Raw genomic sequence first — 18952 nt, 5'->3', positions numbered from 1 at the left:
CCCCCTTGCATAATAAACCCCTATGAAAGTGTGCGGAGCATAGAGATGTCACATCTCGTTTTGTCAAGGAGTTAGGGTTAACATGTCCTGACTCGTTGGTGTGACTGGAAGGGGATGACTAATGCCTCCACTGGAGTGAGAAGGGAAGGGTGCCGCCATGAAGTGCAGACGTCACTCTGGCTCTGAGACCGCTGCACACAGACACGGACAGCTTTATGGGAATTAGGGTCTTCCTGGCATGGGAAAAAGGACAAACTCTTCTACTGAGATGTTGTCCATTATTGTATTCACTGACTGTTTCCTGCTTTCTCCAACAGATGGGGCAAAAGGACAACTGTAGAGTCGGTGCCCAACTCATTGCCTCACAGGCTGCTGGTGTTTCTGACAGTTAGTAAACCACACCTAGGTCTGAGTAACAAGTCTGGTATTATTTACATTCTGGTTTGTTGATGATTTTTAAGAAGCAAAAGAATGAACGTGGTTAAAACTGTTACATACATGATATTTACAGCATTTATGCACTAATTATATGGTGCATGCTTGTGGCGATGTTAATGATGTGGAAAAAAGCCTGAAATGGAATGTGGTTATGGCATGATTGTGAAACGCATTATACATGATAATGCTGATTAGCAACTCAAATGACTTTTAATTTATAAAACATTCTGGTGATTAACATTTTGATTTAAAGACACATACCTTAAATATCTCCTCTGTGGAATCTGATGCTGGCACGCTATTGGTGGTGCTTTCTTTATCACCTTGTTGTGATTGGACACTCACTTCCTGTAACGGGTGGGAGTCAGGTGGAGCATCCCTGGAATCTGGGTCATTTCCTGTCTGTCCCTCTACCTTTTCCTCTGGACAGAGACAGTTTAATGGATCCTTTTCGACCTCTTCTTCTTCTTTGGTATGTGTAGTTGGACCTGGTTTTGGGGAATTATTCTCTACTATGGCTGTGGACCTGTGGTTTGTCTCTAAATGTGTCTCTGCACCCTCTGACCTCTGAAGGCCATTAACAGCTCGAGATCCTGAGTATGCCCTAAAGGCTCTCAGGACAACTTGAGTGGACCGTCCACCTGTCTCAGGTGCTGGATCCTCCCTCTCAAGGCTACTTGCGTGCGAGGATTTAGCGGTCGCTGGTGTTGCTGGTTGGGATTTTGGAAGCCCATCACTGTGGAGTGTCAGGGAAACACTGTGAATGTTGTCCACTGTGGGCTGTGGTGAGCTCATCGGCGTCCTCTCTCCCTCTGGAGGAGCAAAGGAGTGTGATGTGGTCCGCCACTTCCTGGCTGTCTCTGCTACACTGTTAAAAAACTTGAACAGACCACCAAAGTGCCCCTTGGTGTCAGTGGAGTGTTTCGGGGGCGGCGGTTGAAAGTCTTTGACGTTCTCAAAGTCCACAGAACCGTATTCTGAGTCCATGGTCTTGTCCCAAGAGGGAAGCTCTGAGTCAAAGCTCCTCTCTGAAAAGACGGGATTGGCCTTCCCCAACAGGGAGATCCTCCTCAGGTAACTCCACACATCTTTGTTCTTCCTTCCCTGACCCTGGTGGGTGCTCGGGCTACCTTTAACGCTCGGCTCCTCGCAGCCTGCAGCAGTTTTGTTACAGTTGGTAGAGTTGTTGTGGTTTCTTTTAGTATAGCAGACTCTTTCTGGTGGTTTACAACCATTCTGAGTCACAGTCTCCCCTGTCACACTGCGCTGGTGTCTATCTAAAGTAGCTGTGAGGTCGATGTCTTCAAACGAGCATTCAAATTCTGCTGTGTAGCCTGCATAGGAGTGCCTCTTGCCACGGTTTCTAAGAGTGCCCCTGCTTGACTGCTGTGGTGTGCCAATGTCATGGCAGAAAGAGTCCTCATCCACAAAGGAGCTGCCGAACCTGGCAGTGGACAATTTTCCCGTCTTCCCTCGGAACACAATAGGGGATTTAAGCTTCTTGAAGGAGCGAACTTTGTCAGCAAAGGAGAGTTTAGGGATGGAAGCCTCCCCGGGCAGGATCATGGAGTGGGGTCTGCGCTCCAGCTCTGAACCCGCTCTCTTTCGGTTCAACATCTTCCAGATGCCCCCTGTAGCACGGGGCCTCCGGTTGACCTCCTGGCTGTCCTTGACAGGGGTCTGAGAAGAGGCAGCCTGGGGGTCTCCCTGCCCCTCTGCAGGCCCTGGCCCAGCCTCCTCAATATAAACACTGCTGCTCTCATTCTCCACATCCAGAGAAACATTAAACACTCGGTTGACAAACCCATTAGGGTTGTTGCTCACGGGGGCAGGGTTGTCTGTCTCTTCCATCCTCTCTCATTCTACAGCGTCAGCTTTTAGCTCCGATGGACATCATGTACCTGGAGGGACAAAACCACATTTTTTATTCAAGAGTTTGACCTCATTTCTTCATATCATGCTAATGCCGTATGTCAAAGTATGCTATAAATGTATGCTACAGACTATTATATGAAATAATCTCATTGGAGGGTCATCCATATTTGATCCACGCAGGAGGTCAACAATAATAGATAGGTAGTGCTACTTAAACACGAAAACACAGTGAGAGCATCAGAGGTCGTCTCATTCTGTGATTCTCAGACAAGGGCTTTTGTACCATGAGTCAACAGTCACAAACCACCCCCCATTTTCGGTCCACAGTAATTATTTGAGACGTAGTCCCCCGTCCACCATTTAAACCAGGAGGCTGTGTTGTCATGGAAACCCTCACTACAGAGATGTGTGGTTATTTCAGGCCTGCTCCGGCTGTGACATCATCAGAGCTCAGATAAGCTCCTTCTGAGGTGGAAGATGCTCAGCAAGTGCTCAACATGTTAATTACCCCCATTTCATAATCCCTTTAATGTATGGAAGCATCTTGTGTAATTGGGGCCTCCAGCATGTGTCTTTGTTGTTACATGAAATCCTCACAAAAGATGTGTTTAATTTAAAATGGCCTTTTCGCAGAATGGCACAATTTCATTAAGACACCTTTTTACTGATAAGCTTTTAATGAATACTTTCTGAAGCAGCTCAATCATTCCAAAAAAAATTAAATGTGTCAACAACAAATAAAGTCCAAATTCAATGAGCAAGCAGATATGTTAGCATTAAAATATAAGATGTGAGTCTTCTACAAGTCTTGTGTACTATTAGCCTAATATCCATTTATTCTGATATGGTGTTCTTAAAAAGCCTACTAGGAATAACATAAGCTCCAAAAATACACTTTTTTTGTAATTTTTGACTTCCACAGTCACAAAACGTACGGTAACTACCACCTCTGTTTCCACCAGAGGGTTTCCACCTAAAATTGACAACTCATAGCTAAAAGTGACAGGTTGACTTTACACTGGGTTGGGCGTCTGACAGTCGTATTTCTTTTAATAAAGGCGTCAATACAATTGGCATTAACGTCGCAGCTGGTTTCTAAATTAAGTTTAATGACATTAATTTGTGAAGTTTTCCCTTTGTTTAGCATTTGTTTGCTGGAGTAAACTTCGTAGTTACACTTTTCAAAACTTCAAAGACTTGTTTATCAAGTTAAACCCGCGAATATATCCGTATATCATCTCTGCGTATCTCTTTCTCCACCGTCAAAGCTGTTAACTTACCCCCCGAAAACTCTCCTCGTTTAAAAGGGAATCTTCGTTGCTGTCCGTAAAGCCAATGAATACACCGCCTTCCACACCGGCTCAAAGTATCCGCTGTATTTCACGGGTTTAATTTATATCCATGAGTAAGGCTGGAGTTATTTTTGCGGACAGCGGCTCCTTCGAAGTTGTCATGAGTTCCAGTTTTTGCCTGTAAACGTCGCCAGCTATCATGAAACTGAGAGGAACTCCCGGATTTAGCGACAAAGCGGTGAACTCTTGCCCTGTAAGCTCCTGCAGACGCCGACACTCTGATTTGTGATAAAGCTCTCACGCAGACAGAGCAACACACACACACACACACACACACACACACACACACACACACACACACACACACACACACACACACACACACACACACACACACACACACACACATACACACACACACACACACACACACACACACACACACACACACACACACACACACACACACACACACACACACACCAATTATCTACACACAGAGACACCTTTTTATATTTCATCAGAGCTAACAATAAACAATAAAGTTCAATATATAGAAAATTATAATGGGATCTTTACTGTGCCTAGCCTACTCCTATTTTTATAATTCAAAACATTAAATGTCCTATTCAAAGTTTCACGTCTACACTTAGCTAAACACTGAAAAACCTAATAAATATTAATTAGTTTTAATGTGAGTCTGTTGTAATACACAACAATTTAAGTTAAGATTTAAAACAAATTATATATGTGTTTGTATTATTGGAATGCTTATAGCTTTTGTTTATAATGATCTTAATCCTTCAGATAGCAAAATTATAGCAAAGTTAAGTGTTTTATAAACATATTAAGATATATTTTAAATATGTATATTTTATTATTCTACTAATTTGGGATGTTTACTGTGTTTTTCTCCAATTGTATCCTACAGAACATGAATTATCTTTATTATCTAAAGTCATTACTATATGTTAATGATGTTGAAGTTATTTCCTTATCATATTTGTTCCGTGGAATTGAACACAGCACTTATGATTTGTTTAAGTACCATCAGTGAAAACAATTGGTTGTCTGAACTCTGGTCTCAGTAGCTGATCCTCCTTTGGGATTTGCGTTGAATGTGAAAATCCTTCTATTGAAAAGGCACAATGGGGAGAGGGAGCTCAGGGAGGGAAACTGAAGGAATTCATAAAAACTAAACAGCTCCAGAGCTCCATAGCCGTGGAAGAGGAGATGGTGGAAGAAGGGGCCTAAATTTAAACATTTCCTCTTTGTCCTGTTTTTGGCCCATTGTCATCGCATAGCGTTCTCCCTTCTGCACAGGAAGGAGTGGATCTGACATCAACGCTCTCAGGCTGACAATGCCAGGAAGTCTGTCTGACTGTATGTAAATATCTCTATGTGTCCATGCTTCCCTTTGCTTGCCCGTGGTGCCTCTCTCCTCTCCGTGGCCCTCTCCCTGGAGAGGTTTTGACCACTTCAGGGTGTATTAGTAGTAGTAGCAACATGGTGATTTACACATTTACACAAAGGTCATCCGCAACTGTCACTTTGAATTACAGCAACCTCATCTTCAAATGACCTCTCCTCGGATTTAGCATCTTTAGCATATGGCTTTATATGTAGACCAAATGGGCATTTGTATTTATATATATAGTAAGCTATATTTGTCTATTTCTGTTTTTATTTTATTTTTCCTCATAGTTTTGCGTTGACTTTCTGTTTGTTTCCTCACTTCTTCCCTCCCTCCCTCCCCTTACTCACTCACTTCCTCAGAACCCCAAGCCGTCTTCCTGTTGTCCCCTCCCGTCACAAAAGACATCCTGGCTCGAACAGGCCAAATGTTTCAGCTCAGGCCTCATTTATATAGAGACATAAAACTAACTTACTCTCATCTTTAGGAAATAAATCCAAACAGCAGTCTTTATGCCAAAAAGCATGAAAAGGAGAAAAAGACTGATGAATGGAGGGAGAAAGGTTGAGATTTGTTGACTCTAACAGCTGTGCACATGTCTGAAATTATACGTTTTGTTGACGTTTTGTGAACTGCGTATATTACTGTGAGTTTACTTTGTTGCCTATTCACCCGAGTGTTGAACATTTCTAAGCGAGCTCTTTGAAATGATGTCATCAGCTTCTCGTTTTTAGAACAATCGCCCTCTTCCTCCTCTTCCTATGACACGGTCCCCACTGCTGGGCTCACTAGAGATTACAGAAGACAAACACTTTCTGAGTTTAGGCCCAGCTGTAATTTTTTCACCAGTCTTTGTCAAAGCAGCTGAGTGAAAACAGGCAGCCGTGAAAAAGCCGGGCCAGACAGGGAGGGAGTGCGGGGGGGTTAGATATGTTGTGATATCAAACGAAAGGCTTACTAAAAGCCTGGGAACTGGATTCAGGAGGTGTAGCTCGTGTGGGAACAGCTGGGAGTTCAGTCAGATTCTGTTTCCAGTGCAGGTGTTTGTGAAATAGAGGCCAACACACTGTGTAGCTGTGTAATAGGGATGTACGTAGATAGGGAGGTGTTGATTACGCTGTGATTATGTAGACACAAATTATTGAAGAAGTAATCATATATTTTACTCAAGTGAAGGTAGAAATGTCATTCTAAACTTTATATAAAAACATTTATAATATAACTAAAGGGGCCCTTTTATGCTTTTGGGGGTTTTCCCTTTCCTCTTGTGTGTTATTTAGGTTTTTGTGCATATAAAAGGTCTGCAAAGGCTAAAATCCCAAAGTTACCTCCAGAGGGATTTTGTAACACTGTCTGAAATGCCTCCATTGGACTCCTTTGTTTACTTTCGTAACATAGTGACATCACTACGTAACACTCACACTTTTATTGGCTTGCGCTCAAACAAATTGTATGTGATTGGCCTAGGGGCGGAACATCTCTAAGCGGTTGACCAATCACAACAGAGCCGGCCAGCTAACCAATCAGAGCAGACTGGGCTCTAGTTTCAGACAGAGGGTGAAAAGAGGTGCTGCAGCACAGGCAGTATGATAAAAATAAAGAGCTTTTTGAACATTAAAGCATGGAGACATGTCACAGTATAGGCACAAAATAGAAAATATGAAACCTGAAAATGAGCACAATAAGGCCTCTTTAAAATACCAAAAGTAATAATTAATCAGAATTGCCCTTTTCAAAATGAAGTACATTATGTCATATTATTGGATTTTAAATATGAATGCAATAATGTTACAGCTGTTAAAGCTGGAGCTTTTTCTAAATACCTTAAGTGCAGTTGGGTTTCTAAATCTATAATAATACATTATACATGATTAGTTGAATACAACTGTGTAAAACTAATAATCTGATTCTGCACAGAGGAAATAATCTTATTATGTTGTAATAAATTGAAAGTGCAATATTTGCCAGAAAATGTGTTGTGAAGTAGAAGTATGAAGCACCATGAAATGAATGTGAAGCACAAGAGCCCCAAAACTGTCCATGTACCTATAGATATCTATAGATAGATACTGTAGATAGATAGATATCATTTATTTTGTTCCAGCAGCATTGTCGAGCATTGACATTTAGACGCTGGTATACACAGAGGCTCCTTAAACAGTAGCGTTTTGAAGTGCCACACACACACTTATGCAGATTAACATTTCTGCCCACTTCTGGTATAAGAAATGCCCAGGTAGTGGTTTGCCTTCAGTGGCCGAAGAGAGAGTTTGAATTACACTGACATTCCTGAAATTCCCTCAGCTCTGACCTGCATACTTCCTTGGCCTGGCTGCACATGGCACCATCCCTAAAACACACACACACACACACATTTTAGTCGATCCTAGCAGTTCACAGATACTTTCATCTTTACAATCAGTCTGGGATAATCAATCAGTTTGGGCTCTGAAGACACACACACACACACACACACACACACACACAAACACACACACACACACACACACACATGCGCGCGCGCACATGCACGCACACACACACGTACCAGCTCACATGGCACACACATGGGACGCTGGAATGTCAGCATTAGGAAAGGTCTGGCTGTTGATGGTGATGGGAAGGTCTCACTAAACGACTTTATCTAACATCCATCTGAGAGGCAGGGGGGCGGGGGGCATAGAGAGGTAGAAAGAATGAGAGGGACAGGACAGGGGGAGGGTGTGTGTTTGTGTGTTTTCAGCTGGGGACTTTCAGCCACTATCAGGATGAATCTGAAAACAGGAAGGCGGGTTCCATTAAACAAGACGAGCGGAAGACGACCACAGTTCTACTTCCTGTTTTAAAACAAGGGAGGAAACCACAGATTTTTTAGGAATTCAAATCAGAATCAACACTTTACGTATAAAGAACATCTCTATAGCAGATACAATACTCATGTTTTGACTAAATTCATTATTGTTATTGTTAAATTCCCCGTTTGTCAAACCTATTTTTCTGTTTCATTCTTTTCTTTGTGTAAATACTGCTGTCAACAGTGTGATCAGACAGTTATTCATCCCAGTTTTGACACAAGTGATGGTTTCTCTGGCTTTGTCATACTGGTTGGGGGCTGAGCTTGACTTGGCTGTGTTTGTGGGTCACAGCAGTGGAGAGAAAAAGCTTCCCGGCATACAAAACACAATTTCCGCTCATGTGGGTGCTTCCATTTCTTCGGACAGGGAAGTTTTCTGATTGAGGAAAGCCCGGGGGATCGGGTGATTAAAGGGAGGGATTGCAGGCGGGCAGAGGAGGGATATTTAAGAACAAAAGGAGATGAAACATTGCAGATCATCCTGCGTCTTCTCAACACAAGAAGTGAAATAAAAGGGTGAGATCTAAAGCCAGATAGTAAACAATTAGTATTGTGATTGATAGGAAAATGGCATTCCTCAAACTGATTCGTCATTAAGAACCTTTTTTTTATATCCTTGATGAATGTTGACCTATGACCACACGGCCGTCCCTGGTCAGTATCCTCTGATCGGGTAAGGTTGTAAAAATGGTGATTTGGGCAGCCCAGTTTTTAATGGCGATGAAGCGATTGGCACATTATTAGGGCTATCAATAATAACTGGATATAATCCCCCCCTGCGTCCCTCTCTATCTCTCTGTCCTCGCTGTAGCTGTTTCACCGTGTCCTAGTTAGAGGAGGGAAATAAGTGCACTGCGAGCTTCCCATTCCTTTCCTGCACATCCTGTCTTATCACCAAGAGAGGGGGCAAAAGAAGGAGTGGGGCTGACATTTTTTACGTTTACATTGGGCTAGTAGCATAACCAAATTGTCCATTCACTCATAATACCAAGGTTTTAAACATCGAGAACAGTAATCCTAGGTTTAAAATCCAATTCTGAAACTTTATTATCATTTGAAATCATTAACATGGTTTTGCATTGAGCTGAGATCATATAAAGAAGAAAGGGAAAGAGGACATTTGTATAATAAGTGTCATTATCTTTGGTGTTATCATGGACGACTTTGGACCATTTGGTGTTTTTATGCTATGACCTTCGGTTCTATGCAACAACTAGTGTGAGTTATCTGCTATTTGTAGTTAGTTTTATATTGCGTCAAAGCACATCATGTTTCTGCATGTCCATGTTTTCACTAAGTATATCTCTTCTAAGTGTAGTTCAAGTTCGTAAAAACAATCTTATTTTCTGTCTTTCTTTCCTTCTCTCTTTTGTGAATATCTTAACTAAGTGTGTTATGTATGGCTGGTTTGATGACAGAATCAAACCAAACCCCTCCCTGCCATCCTAACAACCCTCCTCCCCTTCAAACACACACATGCACCCATTTAGATCCTCTCTGTTAGGGTGATGTAACTGCATGTAGAGGTTGTTAGTCATGCCAAAGAGCCAAAAGCAGAGATACATTTGAGTGAAGAGAGACATCTAGAGGAACCAGACGAAACTGTCCTCCTCATTTATTAACCAAAAGGGTGTCAATGGCAAATATTGAATACTAGTATAGGCACTATGAAATGACAATTTTTGCACAAAAGTCTGCTTCTCACAGAAAAGGCAGTCACTATACATGTAATAAATACTTGTACGCTGTGTATGAGACTTCCTGTTCATCTCTTTGCAGTAACAGACCTCTTCCACATGATGGCACTCTGGCTCTTTTATAGGACATCACATGCATGTTGCCAGTGAAACAGTAAATTACAGGACAATCCTTTATTATTAAAAATCAGATACGGCGTACATTTGAGAATATTGTCTATTTCAGGAGTATTACCACACCGGCAAATCCAAGTTTCAGGGGAATTTAAACTGATAGAGTGGAACCGAAGGAGTTGATCTAAAATGATGAAATGAAATCGACCAAATTCGCTGCAAGGATTTTTAATTAACTACTAGGGTTCTGAGGTGCAGCTCATTCTCCCGTTGAACTATTGGTGTCTGTTAGAGAGGTTCAATAAGAAACTGCTACTAAACCTGATAAAGAGCTGTGACTATGCTCTGCAACTGGATTTAGGCAGCATTAATGGCAAAGGTACCCTGAGGCTCCAGGCTCCTCTCTCTGTAATGAAGGTGTAGGTACATGTGCAGTAACTCCATAGTAACAGGCAGCAATATGTGTTATCAGGTGTTCTCTCCATTGGAATTCAGCCTTTAGCCGTGTGTCAATCAATGGACCATGGTTATACCGCTGAAGCTGTGACCGCTGATACACTTTTTGTGTAGAGAGATGTGCCTCTGGCTAAAAAGTAATTTGGTGTGAAAGTAAAGAATTAGACCTCGAAGATGTGGCTAGCATTAAAGTTAGATGTGATTAAGGCTACAGGCATCGATTGGATCTCTGTTACAAGGTACCAAGCCTTGGGATTTTCTGCAGAAAGGCGGAATCACTCTATTGAATTTCATGATTTTCCACTGTAACACTGTGGAATGATTTCATTTGCTTTACACATTTGCATGGAGGCGCAGTTAAAAAAAGGAAAAGAAGGGATGATCTTACACTTTACAGGCCAATTCCAATGAACCCTACTATGTCTAATTGATACAAGTTAGGTAATAGCTTGGTTTAAATAAAAAAGCTTCGAGTCAAGCAGAACTTTCAAACACATCGTCCTTACTTAAAGGCCTTAAGAGGCGAGATACGAGGCTTTTTAAAATCTGTATATGGGAGACATACGTCTGTCTCTCGCACTTCCAATCACTAAAGGCGAAGCCAAATCAGAAATAATAGTGTATGTGTTTGTCCCATTCTTGTTTTGCACATTTACCTTGGTACACATTCATTTATTCAGCCATGTCTAATGAGAGTACACAGTATGTGAAAGGGAAAAGAGGTATTCTGGTTATTAGGAGGGAAGCTGTTGAAGAGGTTAGAGCCCAGCACTCCAAGCTGAAGCCACTTTCGCTTTCATGTTAGCAGCTGTCCAAGCCCAAAATGGCCAATTACCATCATTTCTCGGCTGGTGGTGGTAATGTTAGTGAGATAGTAAGAGAGAGAGAGAAAAAAGAGGGAGGGAGCGTAATGCGGAGGGAACCGAGAGCAGATGAGGTAGAGGCAGCAGAGATAAGCCGAAAATAAAACCATATTTCCACAGCATGGAAATCAGACAACATCCACCATGACAGAAGGTGAATCCATCATCTGCAAAGGAAATAGATTGAATTAGATGGGTCCTTCTGGTGTGTGAATATACACAGAGATTGTTTTTATGGAAATAATGAATGTAATTGCAACCTCCCCTTGTCTTTTCACATTGATTATGCAGTGTAAATAAGCAGGGAAACAAGTAGTGACATGTATACAACACACACAGACATACAAATACTAAGCACAAAGGAAGAGAGATGAATAAAATGGAAAGAGGATTTTGTGGTATATTTACTTCTATAAGCATGCATGTGTTGTTATTATTAAGATGGAGATGGAGACTGAGTTTCCCCCGGAGGATCCTCCACTGATCTGTGTCTCAGTGTCTCAGTCTGATCTTTGCCAGGAGGTAAATGCTATTAGACCTTGAAAGATTACGTGTGCATTATTTCTCATAGGAAATATCAGATATTCACTTATCACACTTGCTCACAACCCTAGAAAAAGCTAATCAATCCGAGTTAATCAAAGTCACACACCTTGCATGAATGCTCAAACAAGTCATATTATTTTCACCTCTTAATACCTTGAGGAACACAACAAACCAGGGGCAAAGAGAGTACAAACACAAAAGGCTTCAACCGCTGGCAAAGTACAAGTGAAAAGAGATGACATTTCTCAGTTAGGTTAGATGAAAGATTGCCTCGTGTCTTTTCATCAGGATTGATAATGCAGCGCACAGTATTACATGTAGGTGACTCCGGCTGCTACTGAAAAGGAATATAGAGTCTGTTTTCTGACCTTTCATTCGACTGGCTGGACCTTACCAACGGATTGACATCAATATCAGACAGCCTTGTCTGCCAGGAAAAAAAGAGAAGCACACCATTTTGTTGACAGAGTATAATCGGGGAGTAAAAGCGATCGGTGGCAGAGGGGTTTCAAAAACACCTGTGCAGGAAGAGTGATGAGGCTGGGAGGAAAGGGTAAAGGCACTGCACACACAAATGATAATATTACCCTCATTAAAAAAAGAAATCAACACAGATAGGGTTTTTGCTAGGGATAAATACAATTTCTATATATTTCAGAAGGCAGACCTTAAATGATCACACTTGATGTTCCAGCCTCAAGATGAAGCACTGGTTAATTCTCCTTGTAGGTCGTTACACGATAAGTAATGAAGCACTCCTCACGCAGAGTTTATTTTCATTTGATTAATTCTAATGCGGCTTTGCCCAGTCTGTGTTGAGAACAATGAGGGTTGCATGTCTCACTGCCTCCATCTGTGCTACTAGAACATGTCTGGGAACACAACATCCCCACAACACCAGAACGCTTAATCTGCCTTATTTACTTGTCCCAATATGGCTGCTTTGTCACACACATCGTTTGCCCTCCAGGATAAATATTTCCCCAGCGTCGGTGCACACTAAATGTTGATTTACTCTCAGCCTGTTAAACTGGCCAATCTGCATATGGCGTGTTTGTGTTTTGTCAGGATGCATCCACTGTGACAATATATACTATAATTATCATCTAAGTGTGACAGCAGAGCTGGAATCCGTTCGTCAGTCTGCCGAGACCTGGGTGTGTGAACCGAGTTGTCATATCGGTGCTTTGTGTTGAGGACGTCTCTTCTGACGAAGGGCTAATTTAATTGAACAGTTTAGTGCTGTCTTATTTCCTTGTAATGAGCAGGATCTCTACTCATTTTGCCCTCCTCAAAGGGAGAGTAATAAGGGGGAGTCGGAGGGGGAGAGAATAAGTAAGAGATGGAGATCTGATTAGTCGTTTGGCTATTTGTGTTGCCGAAAGAAAGAGAATTTAAAGTAGGCCATTTAACTTGATGCTCTCTTCTTTGCTAACGGTCTGAAGATAATTAGTATTACTAATCAAAACACTTGTGTCTCTTCTCCCCTGCTGTGTCATCTTCCCCTGAGGCCGTTGTAAACTGTCTATTGCGCTGAAGGGCACTCGATCCTTCTTGTTATGTTACCATTGGATATATGTACATGAGCCCGATGTAATGTAATTCCCATCTGCAGATTTTATTGTTGGCGTCGTAATGTCTCAAGTTCATTGGTTTTGTATGAGCCACCAAACATCACATAAAAAACCTTTAAATCACCACATTTCCCTGATTTAGATTCAGATACATCAACCAATCCTAATTGGATGGATGCAAATTGGACGTAACCAATGTATCTTGCATTAGCAGGACAGCCATGCATTAAAGTAAGCAATTAAGTTGTCATTGGCTCAATAATTCAGTTCATTGCTGCAACAGTCAACAAGTAGTTTAGCAATTGATTAAGGGAAAATAAGCCTCTTATTTTGATAGTAGGTCATGATCTCAATAAAGGTCAAAGTAGCAATGATTTGTTTGCTTATCTGTATTTCCTATCATTTTAAATTAAGGCTGAAGTTTTTATTAATTAACAATAAATCAAGTGTTGAGTGTTATATGTCTTTTACAAATGGACCTTGAGTCTCAATAAAGCTGATGATTATGATGATGATGATGAATACATTTTTTATTCTTGAATCTCAGGAAATCGTCCATCAAAAGTTCCAAGAGATTTCACGATGAATTCTCCTTGTTTTTTCCAACCAAAAGTCCAAACCCTAAATACATTACATTTGTTTTTATATAAAACAGATGAATGCATCACATCCTCACATAATCAAGACAGCTGAAACCAGAAAATGTTAATCATTGTTGCTTCTTGAATGATTTGAATGAGTAATAGATCAAGATGTTGGTGATTCATTTTTTCCATGAACTGAATCAAGGATAAATTACTTATCGTTTCAGCTCTATTCATGGGTTTTCAATTGTTGACCAGTCACAGTGCAAAAGGATAATACTTTGGATTAACAGGGCTCCGCAATGTTTCTTCTATTGGGAATAATTGGAGAGTCTTTAGCTGTGTTAGCAACTCTGACCATGTACAATCCAGAGTGCAGTCTGTTGAACAAGGTAGCCACACTCTACTTCATCATCTACTTTACTCTAAATTGGACCATCATTTACCGAATTAACATCAAACCGTATTGAAAATATTTAAAACTAGTGATCGAGGCCATAAACTCATAAGGAGAATGTTTACTGAGGTAATAAATCAAGGGAGAACTAAAGTAATTTTCTCATAAGATGCTTTCACACCAAGTACTTTGCCGTTCTTAGTTCCCAGCACTTAGTTCCCCCATGCAACTAAGAACCGATCGCGTTCACACCGGAATAAGTTCCCTGAGGGAAGATTACGCAAATGAAGCCGCTGACATCACTTCTTCTTCTTCTGCTTTGGGTTTACTGGCAGGCCGCAAACATCTTCACGGCGTATACTGCCACCCGAAGTCCCCGGCCGGAAGTCCCCGGAGTTGGGGACTGGCTTCAGTAGAAGCTGCTGGGACTCCCCGCAGCTTCTACTGAAGCCTTCCGGGTAAATCGTCAGAACGCCGACACCTCGTCATCTCCACCGCTCCCATGTTTTTTTTTGTGTTGCCATAAGTTATTCTCTCTCCGTTGGTGCGCGGGGCTAATGCTAATAATGCTAATGCCAGCAAATTCAATGGCGGCTTCAAAACACTTTTCAGAGTTTTATGGGGCGTGGTTTGCAATTCGCCCAGCCAATCAAAAATGTGTACTTTTTTCTCCCCTGGATAGTCCCACCTCTCTAGCAGGCACTAAAAATGGGGGTAAAAGTTCTCTGAACTAAGTTCTCTTTTTGGTGTGAATGCAAAATTCTAGGCAATAACGGAACTAAACGGGAAAAGTACGTGGAAAAGTGCCTATAGTCTTCTGCAATCTGACAATCTTTTTGCAGCAACTCCACCTAGAAACTTCCCATTGATTTCAAATTTCAGTCCTGGATTTTGCTGCTTTTTTTTACCTTAGTTTTGCGTCATAGCATGCTAACATTCGCAGATTTGAATGCTTGTTGAACATATTGCAGCAGGCACAAAATAGCATATAAGAAACCCTTCATGTGTCTTTCATGGCATAAACCAACATTTGATGCCTATATTTCCTATACATAATATGCAAGTCAACATTTAGTTAATACGTTACAACACAATCCCTATTATGATTTAGTTACAATGATTTATTAAGTGAAAAGGATACAAAGGATACCTACAGTTTATGGTTGGTTTCTCTTCGATCTGTATCCATTGCAGTGTTTCTATTGATTTTAGACTTAACTCTGGATGTATGGGATTAGTTTTGTGTCATAAAGATAAAGCAACACTTTCTCAGAATCAAGCAAAACTAAGAGTTTAAGAGAAAAAAAAACTGAGTCAAGCAATATCAAATTAATTTCAAAAATAAAATCATAAATTGCAAACATATGATTTGTGTAATCATGTAAACTATAAGTCTTTTTTCTTTGTTTAACATTTTTGCTCTCGCTGCAGCTCTTCTCGTTTGCGCTTCCTCATTTTTCGTTTTTGATTCCGAGACAAACATCCCAGGTGGGCGGGACTTTCAGGGGTGCGTCCCCATTGGCTACTCAGTTTTTGAGTCACAGCCCACTCCTCCGGCGAATGTACAGTGCAGCTGCGGCAGCTGAGAACGGACAGAAGACCCCCAAGAGAACCAGCATTTCAATTATTATAATACTACAAGTGAAAATATATGTAAGTATTGATTATTTGTGTTGTTTGTGCTTTACTATACGGTCTGTTTCTTTATTGTGTTAAGTGAGAAATAAAGAAAAGCTGCGAAAGTTAGCTTTTGCTCACTTTAGATCCATAACAATGCAAGCTAAGTAGCCTACACACAGGAGCACACTCAAACCGAATTGTGTGCCTGACTCTACCAACATGCTTTCATGATTCTGTTTAGATATGTAAGTATAAGGCTTATTTTATTAACACGTGTGGTGGAACATTACGGGACACAATTCACTGTGGTACAGTATATACAGTGTGTGTTGCACCACGGACCAGTTAGAGAGTGTACCTGGTGGTTGTTATCATTCTAGCTTGAGTAGCATGTATGCAAGTTATTCTTCCCTAGTGTAAACCTAATGGAAAATAAAGTCTGGAGTTCCATACTCAACACGCCGCCCCCGACTCCCATTCATCGGCTCTACACACGCTAATTTGATATGAAAATCAATGGAGGCTGAGTTGACTACTTCTCTTTGTAGGAAAACCTACCGTCCATGATGCCCCTGAGCTGAGTTTTATTTGTTAACTTCATATTTTTCATTTCCTAAAACATTTATTTTCCTCTCATATTAACAGTGTGGATCATTGAGACAGCGTGGCGTCCAGAGTCTTATCCCGTTTTCCCACTTCCTCTGAGGGGACAGCATTAGATCCTAGGAGGGGGGGCATGAAGAAAGACCTGCACCAGCTTCATCCACGCTGGGCGTTGCTGTTATCACTGGCTCAGTGTCATTTACTGTAATTCGACCAAATGTCTTTACATATACATTTAAGAGATTTTATTATTATCCACCTTTTTGTTTATGTCCTTTTATTTAAAACATTCTTTGAGACTTCATCTTCTGGTTCAAATTTCAATAAATGTAATTTGCATAATCACTCTTTTGTCTTTATTCTACATGAAAATGTTAGAGATTCCATTCAAATCTGTTGATTATTCATATCTTCCTCAGGGTAGGAATAGTATGTTGAGTTTGTAATGCTAAACGTATATCATTTTCTCACATGATATAGAATGAGACAACACCGTTTTTATCCATTGTATGAATGCTTCAGCTCTTCAGACCGACATAGTAAGATGTGAGCATGTTGCACCTAATTGTGTTGGTATGCAGCCTACTGTAGGTCTGCTCTGTTTAATAAAGCAAATCTGCCACTTTTATATTGTAGAATTTGTTAAATTAAAGCAGTCTTTAATTGTTTGTCCTAAACATAGCAATATATGCTTTTGAAACGTAACATGTCTTTGTAAAAATAATAGTATACAGTTTATATTGTGTATCACCTTTAGCTTGAAAATACATAGATGTGTTTTTTTAATCTATAAAATAAATAAATAGGCAGACAGACACTTTATCAATTCCAAATTGGGATATTATTTTACAGCAGCAGTGTGTTCAGGTGTTCAGGTATTACAATATTTAAAGTTGGAATAAAGTATAAACTACAACGCAAGTATAATGCCAAGCAATCCATAAGATAAGTCCGATATGTTCATGAAAACTCCCCAGGAGACACCAACACTAACGTGGCCGAGTGGACTCCGGAGTTTGCTGCATGAGTTGCACTGTATGATCTGTGGTGTAGTGGGCTGTCACTCAAAAACTAAGTAGCCAATGGGGACACACCCCTGAAAGTGCCGCCCACCTGGGACGTTTGTGTCAAAATCGCAAACAAAAAATGAAGGAGCGCAAATTAATTTTTAAAATTAAATGTATTTTGTTTGACTCGGTTTGTTTTCTCTTAAACTCTTCGTTTTGCTTGATTGTGAGAATGTGTTGCTTTATCTTTTTGGAACAAAACTAATCCAATATAGATGGTGAATGTTGGCAGAGAAGAGGGGAATGGTTGTGTGACTTCATCTCAATAAATTACAGTCTGTCACGGGCTATAGATTCATTAGTTTGTCCTTACCTGAGAGTGAGGAGTGGAATCCAGTAGTGAAAAGACCAATTTTACACATCTCTGATTAAATAGTGTCAAATTACTTTTAGAAATATGAGCCTGGAGGAAAATGTGGAATTTGACTTTTATTTCAAATTCTAATAAGATTAGAGTAGCTCTTTTAGTCACAAGGTGTACAGCTGAATTTCTGTATAATGGGACTTAGACAAACGTGAAATTAACAGTTTCTCTGGCAGGCCTGGATTTTGTGCCAAATACTCCAGAATGGCCATCAATAAAACATGATTTTGAGTACACGTTAATACTGCATTAAGCTTTAGGGTTAAGGATCATTTCACTTTAAATAGCAATGAAATAAATACATTAACAAAGATGTTTATTTCATAAAATCGTTTATTAGTATTAAAAATAACCAATATTTGAAATAATATGACTGACTTTAAGAAATACATTTAAATAAAGCTAAATATAATACATATGTGAAAGTTAATATCTGTCGTGCTTAGGTAATTCTTAATTGTGCAATACTACTGTTATGTAGTTCTATTTTCCTTTATACTTATTTGACTATATCTTAACCTTTTATTTGATTTAATCACGTACTGTTGAGGTGATATCAGGATTTCTACATACAACCTCATTCATTCAGCTTTTTTTAATATGGTGGATTTTTAAGAATGTGATGTTTAAATGTCTTGTGTTGTCTTTTGTATGGACCCAAAGAACAGTTTGAACATACATATCTGAAAGGTTTCAAGTGGGGAAGACGAACAAATTCGGGGATCATCTGGAACAGGGCGCCAGGTAGGAACCCACATTTGTGTCAAACTGTCATCATAAATACCACGGTTTTCCAGCGTTTAATACCAGGCTCAAGGCGGGGTATCAAGGCCACTGTGATATACATTTATTTCTTGGTGTGCTTGGATGTAAATGATGGCTTATGTAATATGTATACAGTGTAGCCTACCTGCAATGTCTTAGCTGTATGTAAGGAAATTGAGTGCTGAATTCTTTCCTGCAGTGTTGAGACAAAGTTTTGTGAAGTTTTATCTCCACCACAATGCGAGGCTTTTTCACATTTATCAATCAATGCCTTTTCAGGGAGGAATATGTCCTTTTTATGCCTATTGTAGATGTTATGTTAGTGAATGTTGAATATTACTAAAGCAAAAAATGAACCTGCCAACGTCTAGACTAGGAACAAGCGGAAGGACACAAAGACAGAATAAAAACCACAGGAGAAGTTCAATA

At 40.3% G+C, this 18952-nt stretch overlaps 1 protein-coding gene across 5 annotated transcripts in view; it reads right to left on the bottom strand.

Annotated features, from left to right (window-relative positions):
• Positions 1-3859, bottom strand: part of arhgef9a (Cdc42 guanine nucleotide exchange factor (GEF) 9a) — a 54332-nt gene extending 50473 nt beyond the window's left edge. For 3 of the 5 annotated variants that reach the window (XM_079667730.1, XM_079667732.1, XM_079667734.1), the window contains exons 1-2: positions 3594-3856; positions 700-2339 (exon numbers count right to left, since the gene is read on the bottom strand). In XM_079667730.1, the coding sequence (XP_079523856.1) occupies positions 700-2289 (1590 nt within the window). In that variant the 5' untranslated portion in view covers positions 2290-2339; positions 3594-3856. Of the gene's footprint in view, positions 1-699; positions 2340-3593 lie in introns of all 5 variants that reach the window. The other 2 variants (XM_079667731.1, XM_079667733.1) reach the window with 2 other exon arrangements.
• Between the last annotated feature and the right edge of the window lie 15093 nt (positions 3860-18952).

Source organism: Notothenia rossii (genome assembly GCF_949606895.1).
Source record: "Notothenia rossii genome assembly, chromosome: 3".
NCBI lineage: Eukaryota > Metazoa > Chordata > Actinopteri > Perciformes > Nototheniidae > Notothenia > Notothenia rossii.
This window is presented reverse-complemented; position numbering and strand designations above follow the sequence as displayed.